The following is a 10,854-nucleotide window of genomic DNA, read 5'->3' on the forward strand; positions in this document are numbered from 1 at the left end:
AGATTCTGAATAACGAGGTTTTTGTGGTGTCAACGTGCCCACGGTCTTATCAAAGGGGGTGAAGTACACTTTCTGTAGCTGATGAACGACACGGGCCAGAAATCGTCTTTACAAGCAGCCAATTTACTCTAACCTAAGCTAAAAAGAGAAACTACAAAAGAGAGAGCACACCTTCAAGGTGTGCAAGTGAGATGCCACAAATCGGAAGACACTACGCGCTCGACTACTGCGCGCAGTAGTAGGTAGTGATGAAGGTGAAAGTCCTGCTCAATTGAAAAAAAAAAAGAGTTGAAAAACACCTTTTTTTACGTTCCTCCTAATAGCCGGAAAACTATTTATAACGCCGGAAAATTTTTTAGACGAGGTAAAAACGACTAATAGCGGCCAATTTAAGGCTAACGTCTTAGCGTCCAAACAAAAAGACCTCCCAAAGATAAATTAGTTACAAGCTTCTCACAAAAGGTGGGTACCGACATAATGATAGCAGAAAAATACGGGTGACGACCCACTTTGATTCATTCAAACAGTCGAAAATGCTTTCTGCTGCTGCGGACAAGAAAGCCAAACAACTCACGTTCACCGAGGGATCAACCTCCAAAACCCTTTCGAGGGCTACAAGAAACGAAGTGAGTAGCCTACAAGATTGAAGCTGGTCAGATAACGAACGAGTAAATGAAAACAGAATGAGGCGGAGAAGTGTGTGTGTGTGTGAGATTAAAATAGCTTTGCTTTTACAATAAATAAACATTGAATGTGTTTAATTGAATAGGAAAGAGGTTTAACGTTAGTGGCAGGTTGTGTGTGAGAGAGAATAAATAAGACAGCCCAATATAAAAAAAAAAATCTATTCTTTTTCGCAGCTTTCCTCATATTTCACCGCATAAAATCACATAAAAACCTGCATGTTTAATCGCATAATCAAGGATTTTAGCCCGCGTTTTTCTGGAGGGTCTAATAAAAGTACTAATACCACACTGAAGATGCTCCACTAAAAAGTCAGAGCCCTCCATTCAAAACCTTACTTCGGTAAAAGTATTTATATTTTTAATCAGCAAGGTGTACTTGAAGTATCAAAAGTAAAAGTACTCCTTGTGCAGCAATTGATATCAAAACATTTGAGTATCATTGGTATCATCAAGTGAAAAAACGTATTACCTGCTGCTAAAGTCCAACGGAGTCAAGTCGTCGATTCTTTGGATGGATACGAATGGGTATAAAGGAAAAGAGGAGGTGTGGGAGGAAACAGACGTGCTGGGGCTGACTGCAGCTCCTCTACTGTCAACTTTTTTGGAAAGGAAAGCCAAGGGGCTTGAGAGGAAGTAGGAAGCAAGAGCTGAGAGGGAGGAGCTGGGAGAAAGTGCAAAACTGGGAGACAGGAGAGACAGGAGAGATCTTCTGGACGGGTACACCTCCTTACGCAGGCAGAGGGGGGCGATCTCCCTCTCCACCTCCACGCTGCAGACCGTGTGTCGACGAGCCCGCCGCAGGGCTATCTGGGAATGATGGAGAGAAGGAGTGTGGAGGGCTAGGGGCTGGTGTGGGGAGCAGATCCTGCTGAGCTGCGGGGAGTGCAGAGTAGAAGTCCAGAGCGTGTCGTCAGGTTGAAGGGACAGGATCTCTGGACAAGAGTAGCTGCGAAACAGGCGTGTTGAGGTGCCGTTCCCTGAGGAGCGGGAACTCGCTGTAGCCAGGTCTGCATCGTCCATAGTGATGCAGTTTGTCCCCTGCTCACCTTCAAGAGTCCTACTTTGCAAAACTCTGCATTTTCTCTTTAGGTTTTCTGCTCTCCTTGGCTTAATGTTAACCCCTTTTGTACTAGACCTTAGCCCAGTCACTCTGCTTTGGTTACTGGCTTCTACCTCTTCTGACACAGGAGCAGCACTCCTGTCTTTCCCTTCAACAACATGGTTAACTTCAATATCCAATTGTACATTACTGTCTCCATTAGGTTGAGAGGATGAAGAAACAGGTTGTTGAATACTTTCAAAAGGAGTCATTTCAAAATACACAGGGTCCATTGAGATTTTACATTTGCCTTGTTTAGGCTGGTTTTCTTTGGCTACCAAATGAAGGTTATTGACACACTGCTTTTTCTCTTGATTCCCAGCTGACATAGATGATTTATCAGCAACTTTTAAAGCCTTTTTGGATCGTTTGGGCAGCTGCTTCAGTTCCTTTTCCAAGCCTGAACCTGATTGGGTTGGCGATTTCCGTTTTAGTGGTTTGTCGTTTATATTCCTACGCTTGCTTGTGCTTTGGAGGGGCTTTATAGAAGGACGGACAAAGACCACTGATAACGGTTCCTGCTCAATTTCTTTTGCAGAGGTGGTTTCTAGTTCCTTACTGTTCGACCTGGTCTTTAGTTTTTTGCAGGAGCCACCCGTTGGCTTCACCGTGCGACTACTGCCCTTTTGGTTTTTTTCTGACACACCAGTGATTTCATCCAGAGAGCAAACCAACATCGCATCAGAGGGACTTTCAGTCTGTGGGTTTAACTCGGGATGTAATTCTTGTCCTACTTTTCCTTTCTTATTTTCTCTTTTTGAAGCAGCTTGTCTTTTCCTAGCAGGCTTCAGTGGTTCTTCCTTATCTACAATGGGATTTGCCATCACAACTTCATTTATATATGGTTTCAAAGGGCCACCTTCTGAGGCGACATTTAAAAGCTCTTGTCTTTTTGTTTCCTTTTTAGATTTATCTGCAGTCAATCTCTTCTTCTTCACAGCTTCTTGAGAATCGCAGTCCAGTTCCACACCCCTCTTTGCTCGGACAAGAGTTGAAACTGAGTACGTTTCAGGGCTTAGGCCACACTCCAGCTGCTGAATATTCACATAAGGCTTTAGTGTCCATCCATTTGCGTCATTTAAGTTATTATGATGCATTTGGCGAACCATAACTTCTATTCTTCTGCCTTCATCCGCATGACCAAGCTGAGGACAGTCAGTGTCAGGCTGAGTAGAACAAACGGAATCAGTTTTGTTTGATTTGACAGAATTCATGAAAGAAACCTGCTCATCACTAACCTCAGACTCTTCTTTCTTGACTTTGGATTTTGAAGACTTAGAAGCAACTTTCTTTACTCTTTCTTTACAAATTCTATTAACTGTACATTTCCTCGGCAGTAGTTTCAGCTGGACAGTCACATTGCCTCTCTGGTCCTCCATAACACCAGAAAACTTGACATTGGAATCATGTGAGGCACTTCCGTTGACAACTTCCGCAGAAACAATGCAGGGTAAGGGACAGTGTTGCAAAGGCACAGCATCAGGAGAGCTTATTTCTTTTTGGGTTATTGCACTTTCATCTGCCTGTTCAGAGCCGTGTGTTGGCAACTCCACATCCAACAATAATTTCTTTGAATATTTAAGATCAGCAGTTTCTGTGTTTTGTGAACCTTCTACTTTACTGAGCCTCTGCTGATCATCTTCAGCATCCCGATTCCTATTCTGGCTTTGTGCTTCTGGATGAAGCGTACCGCTCTGCTCCGAGTGTTCAACATCAGATGATGGATCGCCCTGTAGCTCACCCTCATCGAGTTTGTCTGGATGGTCCGTGCATGGTGGAGGAATATTAGCTTTGAAGAGTTTAACAGGACTCATCACTATCTCTGTGAAACTGGCCATCTTTGACTTGAGCGACTGAAATAAGGGGCCAATCACCCATCCCTTCGGAGCAACAGCCAAGACCTCCATGCGTGCGTCCATGTCAGGATTCTGTGTGGTTTCCTCAACAAACTGCTCCACTTCAATGTCCGCAGCAGAGACGTTTGGTTCCTTTCGTGGGCTTTGCCAGGTCTTTTGCCTGCTACAAAAACTTAACGAAAAAATTAGGCTCTCAAAACACATTCCACTGATAAGAAACATTACTGTTATGTCAAATAACAACACCTACATATAGTTGTTTCGTGAAAACTTTGATATATGTTTAGTGTCAATACAAGGTCTGAGTTATTTATTTATTGAAACATTCAAAAATCTATGCCTGTTTTTATCTGGCCTGATGTTGTAGGTCAAATGGAAAACTACTCAAAAGTATGCCTGCATTATATATTCTGACCATGGTTACTCAAAGAGAATAATGTTATTTAAATACTGTTTCTTATTGTTCACAAGTGTTGAAAATATATATTTTTAACAAATACAATTTAAAATGAGCACATGCATAAAAGGAACATGTTGGCAAGCAGTTTTTCTAGATAAGTCAAAACTTCAAAGTAAACATTTCAGACTTACTGATTTTGAGGCTCGGGTGTTAAACTGACATCAAATCCATCCTTGAAAAAAAAAGAAAGCACAACAAAGTTTAGAGTCCTTTCTCATAAAATCAACTAACCAATAAAACACAAATGCTGTCGTTTAGAAAATGTATTATCTGCTACTTTTTCATTATAAAACTAAAAGTATATATTTATATACATTTTAATTTCAGTGCTCTAATTTAAGATTAGCAAAAAAGCTTAATTTGATCAAATTTTGTTAAAAGAATGGAGGACATTAAGTTATTTTTTACATATGAATTAACTTGATATATATATATATATTTATTCTGAGAAACTGGTATTCATTTACTTCTACCTTTTTGCAAAACAAGAACACAAATACAACGCATTGTTAGTCTATCCCCCTTACGCATTAGTGGGTCACATTAAGACAGTGGATTTCTTATTAGATGCAGTAGACCATGAAGGAGGATTACAATCCCTCAATTAACCCTCACACCCTGCTCACTGTACAGGTCTCCAATGTTGACATACACAGCCGTACAGCAAGCTGCTGCACAGATTAGACACAGAAAGCTGCATTACATAAAAAACACCACCAATTAGGGCATGAAGACCAACAGAGATACAGTGAGGGTCGAGTGTGGAAACCTCTAGAGCAAGGAAAGACGCCACTGACCTCGTTTTGTTTCTCCAGTGCATGTGTGCCTTCAATGCTTGACTGCTTGGACTGCGACACCTACAAACCAGAGATATGCATAAACAGTTACTCATTTGATTGTCGTAACATTAATGATCTGAACCAAGATTATTTATTTTTAAACTCCTACCATGTTTGCACTCTCCCTTTGTCTCTGTGTGGGCGACGGATCCAGTCTGGATGATTGCTGAGCTGCCCCGCTGTCTGTGTGGCTCTGCTTTTCAGGGGTTTGTGCTTTGACCTCTTGAATTCGGCCACTCCGCCCGTTTCCAGATATTCCATTATCCACACAGCTGTGAATGTTTAAAAATATTTTCAGAAAATCAAGTCAATATGAAGTATTTTTTGTTTTAAGTACATTGAGAAAAACAGTACTTTAGGTCTTAAAGATGAGGAGCGGTTCAGTTGTTATGATAGGGATGTCCCAAGCCGAGTCCTTTAGTATTAGGAATCTACTGATATTCAGTTAATCAACCTTATGGATCTTTCAATACTAGTTATGATTTAGTCTCCTAACAGCGTATTCTTCACACACTACCATTTTTGAAGGTATTTATAATAAATAAGAAGTTGTTGAGTTAAATTACTGACTTGATAGGGTGAAGGTTTATTAGAAACATTTCAGGAATCAACATGAAGTGATAAGCTAGAGAGAGGATGTATGACTGTTGGAGTTCCTCCGGACTACAAAAAAAACTCTGCTTGCGTTGTTACAGAGTGATTTTGGCTGAGCACAGACACGTTTTATTTTAGTCTGCCATCAAGTTACAGACAGCGTTAACTAAAGCAGTGGCAGCCAATATGACCTGCCGTCGCTTCATCTATTTAACCGTCAAAAGAGTCACATTAAAAAGAGTAGCTGCTAGCTGAACGTTCTGCACACTGCTCTTTGTTAAGAAGAAAGAGACACACCATTAGTGAAAAGGAGGGAATAGCAAATCCATTAAATTGCCAACAGAGGTGTCAGAAATCTGTCACCAAATAATGAAAAACATCAACGTTTGAATGATGCATGGCAGTCCAACAGATGGAAAATACACATTCCTAGTATAAGAACTGATGGAAATGAAAATGTAACAAATAATAGCAAAAGTTTCCAGAGGATGTACTCGTTTAATCCGTAAATCCAAAACTGTGAAAAAAAGTGTCACAAAGCAAGGAGGGGAAAATAGACTCACAGCAAAAGAAAAAGGTGCTAGAACAACTGTACCTGGGAGTGATGGAGGAAAGGGGGAGGAGAGGTGGAGGAGGTTCACTGTGGGGGGGTGCGCTACATAAACTGTTAGAGGGAATAGCATGTTCATCCATTGGACAAACTATCTGAGGGAGCGAGTCACAGGGATAAGTCAACATCCCCTTGCTCGCTCTTTCTCTCGTGTCTGTCCTTTTCTGAAAATAACAAGAAAAAACATGCAGGGTATCACATCAGCATTAAAGCACTTCAAAATAGCTCTAAACATTAACATTCACTTACTTTTCTGACCTCTTGGATGGTTGTTTCTTCTGAAATGAGCAACAACGTATTTTAGTAATTTCCTTTTTGAGATTTGTCATTTACATAATTGATTTCAAACCTGGTTCTTTTTCAAAAAATTATCACAAGATAAAATATAAAAAACTGACACAATTTGAAAATGGCCTTCTCATTTTTCTCTCGCTCAAGATGATTTTTTAAAATGTCTCGTTTAGTCCAAAAATAAATAAATACTGTCTCGGAAAAATACAGTATGATGTGAAAAGGTTCGAAGAGAAAGACTACACAAACACATGTTTTGGATTTGAGCGTATGTGAGTCAGTCGTTGGCACATAAATTAGTTAACTTGCCCTTTCTTTGGCAAAAGGTTGGTTACATCTAACGTTGGACTAACAACCTTAAAAGCTAAGCTGCTAGCTATTTAAATATGTATTTATTTCATTGCATTTTTTCAATCAAATAGAAGGTGCGATTGGTTCGATTAACACTGGGCTAGGTCTAAATGCTGGAAGGGGCACTGTTTCACATTCAAACTTTTATGTTGAGGCTAAGCAAACAAATGGAAAGGTTAGCGAAATGTGTTGTATGGTATACAACGGATATGTTTTTAAAAAGTATTAGTGCCGACCACCTAAGCGCTACATCTAAGCATTGCTTCATTGTAATTCTCGGTTAACACTGCATGGTTTGGCTAACACCGATATTCACACAGTGTGTAATATGCGGTAATATACACTTAACAGTGTCTGTTCCGGGGAATAGCCGTAGCCACCAGTAGCTGTCATCTCTGCTAACGCTCAAACGTTTTCTATGTGGTAACTAGGCACATATTGGTTTAGCAGTTCAGTTGCTTGCAGGTTTTATTGCTAAATCACCGTGAACAAACTTACCAGAAACGACCAGCTGGCTGGACTGAGGGTAGTATTCCGACCTCACAGTAAACAAGACATGCCGGACGGCGCCCAACAAGCGACTCCCTCTCGCAAACGTATCCGTTTTTACAAATCCAGACAGATAGATCATCCAATCACAAGACGAGTTAGGTTTCCCTTGTTGAATTCTGACCAATGACAGAAGACTTTGAAACGTCGTAGGTGGATGGCATGGTGAAAGAGCGTTGATAAGACTCAATTACAAAAGTTAGTCTTCTATTATGTCCTCGGGTGACCTAGAATATTTTTAGACACATAATTGATTAACTGGAGATGATGAACTTAAATATAATTAGAAAAAAATCTATAAAACAGTTGCAATTAAAAATGTTCAATCACAAGTGAAAATGTAAGGATATATCATATTTATACATTAAATCAGTGTTTTAGTGAGCTAGAGCAAGAGCATCTCTACTTTATTTCATTCCCATTGATGGTCTTGCAGGTTTCCACGTTGAATGGTTGCATCTGCATTATGGATTGTGGCTGCGCACGTTGCCATGTTCCTGTTTGATGCCTTCTTCTACTACTATTGTTAGTCACATCTTTAAGAGTGATTATTTAAAAGATGTTTAATTGTGTTAATCATAACGTGGTTAAAAATGAAGGCAAGCCTTGAACCTTGAAGCGGCCTAGCATCCCATTGATCCATCTCTTTTAAATATGTTCACATTATCTTTTGTCATGTTTTTTATGACTAATTCAATATTGATGTTTAAAATGATGCCAGTTAAATTTACAAATTAGTACAGTAGTACATTTTACATTAACAGTAGTAGGTAAACAAGTGTAAAACAAAGAATAAGCCGTAAATGTCAATGTGCAAATGAAAGTCACGTGGAACAGCCATTAATATTTTACTCAGTGACCAGAATTAAATCAATTCTTACTGACCTTAACAAGTCCTTAGTTAAAAACAGAATAAAATGGTTTATAGCAACACCACGTTCATGAGTCATTTATTTAAAAACAATGTACAGAAAACAAAGCCTCTGTTAAAATTACATATTTAACGCAAAATCCTTGGTTGAATAGACAGAAGATAGGCTTAGGCCAAAAGATGACTGTCAAGAGTGATTGTGATTATAATGAATTAGCCGTTACACACAAATCATGTATACAGCTCAAAATCTATTCTCTTAGAGTTGTAGAACTGCGCTCCCTCCTGGTCGATCCTCTTGCAGTAAACGCCTGTGCTGAAATAGCCTTCATCCACCCAACCCTGGAAAACAGACAATAAGAAGATTAGAAGCAACCAGGGGAGATCGAGGCTAAAGGTAGAACCAACCTAGAGCACAATCATCTCAAAACATAATGGGATTTACAATTAAGTTTGCACGTACATTAGTTCTGAGGAGGAGAAGAAATAGTCATAAAGGTAAATGCCTGAATTAGGTTGCATGAGTACAGGTGCAAGTTATATAGTTGTGCATGTGGAACTGATTCAAGCACTCCTCCTAATGCACATTATCATTTGTGCATTTTTTCTTTCTATTATTCTCTCTCTTTTTTTGGAGTTCTCAATTAAATCTTAGTATTACATCAAAGGAAATACTTTTCAGTTCGATAGGGTAATGGGACCTGTTCCCTTTTGGGAAAAGTGTATGTTCAATGTTTGCAAAGTGTGAAATGGAAATATGAGAAATGTTCTTTATTTTTTCAATGAAATAGCTCCACCACAGTTGTCAGTAATTTGCTACTTATTTTTTTTTATTAGTCAATTTATTGAACATGTCAGAAACAAAAACATACAACAATGATATAAATATATATATTAGGGCTGCACGATATTGCGATATTTTTCCCCCCTGTGATATATATTGCGTTCTTTTTAACTATATTTAACCGGATGAAGGATTTTAGTCACGGACGTCTGGATCTTAACTGGTTGACTCATCATACCTTAAGTCATGATCTGACATGTCATGATAATGCATGTTGCTTACCCTCAATTAAGGGGGTTCATCTGTGAATGAAGAAGAGAAGAACCTTTTTGTATCCAAAATAGTTCCAGACGGCAGATGTTGCTTTGCTTTTTGGAAGTAAATCTTCTTTCTCGCCGGTATTGTCCTCCTGTGCCTCGCTCATTTTTTACCGGTGTTTTGATGGTCTGCAAACTAGCGGGGTGGGGCCTGCTGTGATCTGATCAAGAATGCGCTCTAAATTTTTTCAAGGGCGCGGTGCTTTTGTCATAGACGGGGGGTCGCCTTTGGTGTTACGTCAACCCGTTTAGCACTCCAGTGACTTAAGTCCGCAACCTTGTTTCCGACCTTGCGGCAAAGACAAACTCAAACGGTAGGACTTCCACTCGCACGTATAAGTTTGTTCCCGTTAGTTGGAGCTGCTTAATGTGTAATGTTTCCCTTACCACTTTCGGCAGAGCATATCTTACGTCGCGTTAGCGGCGCACGACCTGCCCGCTTTCCGCTCCTTTGCGCGGTTGGTGAGCTAAAAGGTCCTTGCTGAAACACGCTTGCTTTCACGCACGTAAATCCTTCTTGTGAATGATTTTCCCTTCTAGCTTTTTTCTCTGTGACGAAATTATGATCTGTAGTAGAAAAACTTATTACTGGACTCTAATTGTCAAAATGCTTTTTTATGTGTTTTATATTCATCAGGGTCGAAAACGTTTATACCAAACACTGACACTCTCACACACGACCATCACGATGCGACACGAACCACACACCGCGGCATCAACAATCAGAGCACACACACAACAATACAACTACAACAAACACATCTACACACAACCACATACACAACACACATAACAACAGCTTCGTCTCACACCACACATAGGCACACACAACACACACACTCCACACACACACAGCATCTACGAGCGTCTACAGTTCACCACTCTAAGTTACGATCATTTGTCTTCTCTCTCATGTCTCAAACCGGATGGTCTTTCTTCGAGACCGTGCTATAAGGAAACATTCCGCCTCGGACATACTGCTTCCATTGATAATCACCAGGTACACGACGCGCGGTGTTAGATAGACTCAGTATAACGCGCTATTCGGCGGCTATCACGCGTACGCGCGCTATACTTAGGAGACTGCGTCCGTGGGCGAGGAGCTGGCCGCAAAATATGAGATAACTGAGAAGATATATATATAAAGTAAGTTATATATGAGAGAGAGAGTAGATCCGTGCGAGCTGTCTTTATCATTTTTTTCTATATTTTGTTGTTATGTTTTGTGTTTTTGAGTACAATGTCAATAAAACGACGAACGATCGTTTCCTTTTGAACGCCGCCCCGAGAGTACAGTTCCGCCCATGAACTCACGTCCCTCGTACGTCCCCGAGACGTACGTGTTCGTTCGTGGTAGTCGTTAGTAAGAAAAAAAAAACACTCCGGGTGAAAAATAGTTAAAAAAAAAAAAAAAAAAAGTGTTGTTCCCTTGAGATATGTCTATGTTTGACTATGGATTGTAGTCTTTTTCTTTTCTGTCTCTTTCTTTTTTTATATCCCTATAGGAAAGGTACCGGTGGTCTTTTTAGGATTAGACTACAAAAAAT

The 10,854-nt window shown here is 40.0% G+C and overlaps 3 protein-coding genes across 4 annotated transcripts in view; 1 reads left to right on the forward strand and 2 right to left on the reverse strand.

The window, feature by feature from the left end:
• LOC104943801 (high affinity cationic amino acid transporter 1-like) overlaps nt 1–10,854 on the forward strand; it is a 228,951-nt gene that overhangs the window by 2,333 nt on the left and 215,764 nt on the right. The window lies entirely within an intron of this gene.
• On the reverse strand, nt 1,096–7,368 carry LOC104943835 (uncharacterized). The gene is made up of 7 exons (XM_010769302.1): nt 7,285–7,368; nt 6,403–6,422; nt 6,130–6,308; nt 5,050–5,212; nt 4,899–4,958; nt 4,233–4,273; nt 1,096–3,813 (listed from the first exon to the last, which is right to left on the reverse strand). Exons 3-7 carry the CDS (start codon nt 6,270–6,272, stop codon nt 1,152–1,154), a joined length of 3,069 nt encoding a protein of 1,022 aa, XP_010767604.1. The 5' UTR covers nt 6,273–6,308; nt 6,403–6,422; nt 7,285–7,368; the 3' UTR covers nt 1,096–1,151.
• Nucleotides 8,269–10,854, reverse strand: part of cd2bp2 (CD2 (cytoplasmic tail) binding protein 2) — a 297,553-nt gene continuing 294,967 nt past the window's right edge. The window contains exon 7 of the mRNA XM_010769292.1: nt 8,269–8,548. Within this exon, the coding sequence (XP_010767594.1) occupies nt 8,438–8,548 (111 nt within the window). The 3' untranslated portion in view covers nt 8,269–8,437. The remainder of the gene's footprint in view (nt 8,549–10,854) is intronic.

This window comes from Notothenia coriiceps, unplaced genomic scaffold (assembly GCF_000735185.1).
Source record: "Notothenia coriiceps isolate Sejong01 unplaced genomic scaffold, NC01 NC01_scaffold00000339, whole genome shotgun sequence".
Lineage (NCBI taxonomy): Eukaryota > Metazoa > Chordata > Actinopteri > Perciformes > Nototheniidae > Notothenia > Notothenia coriiceps.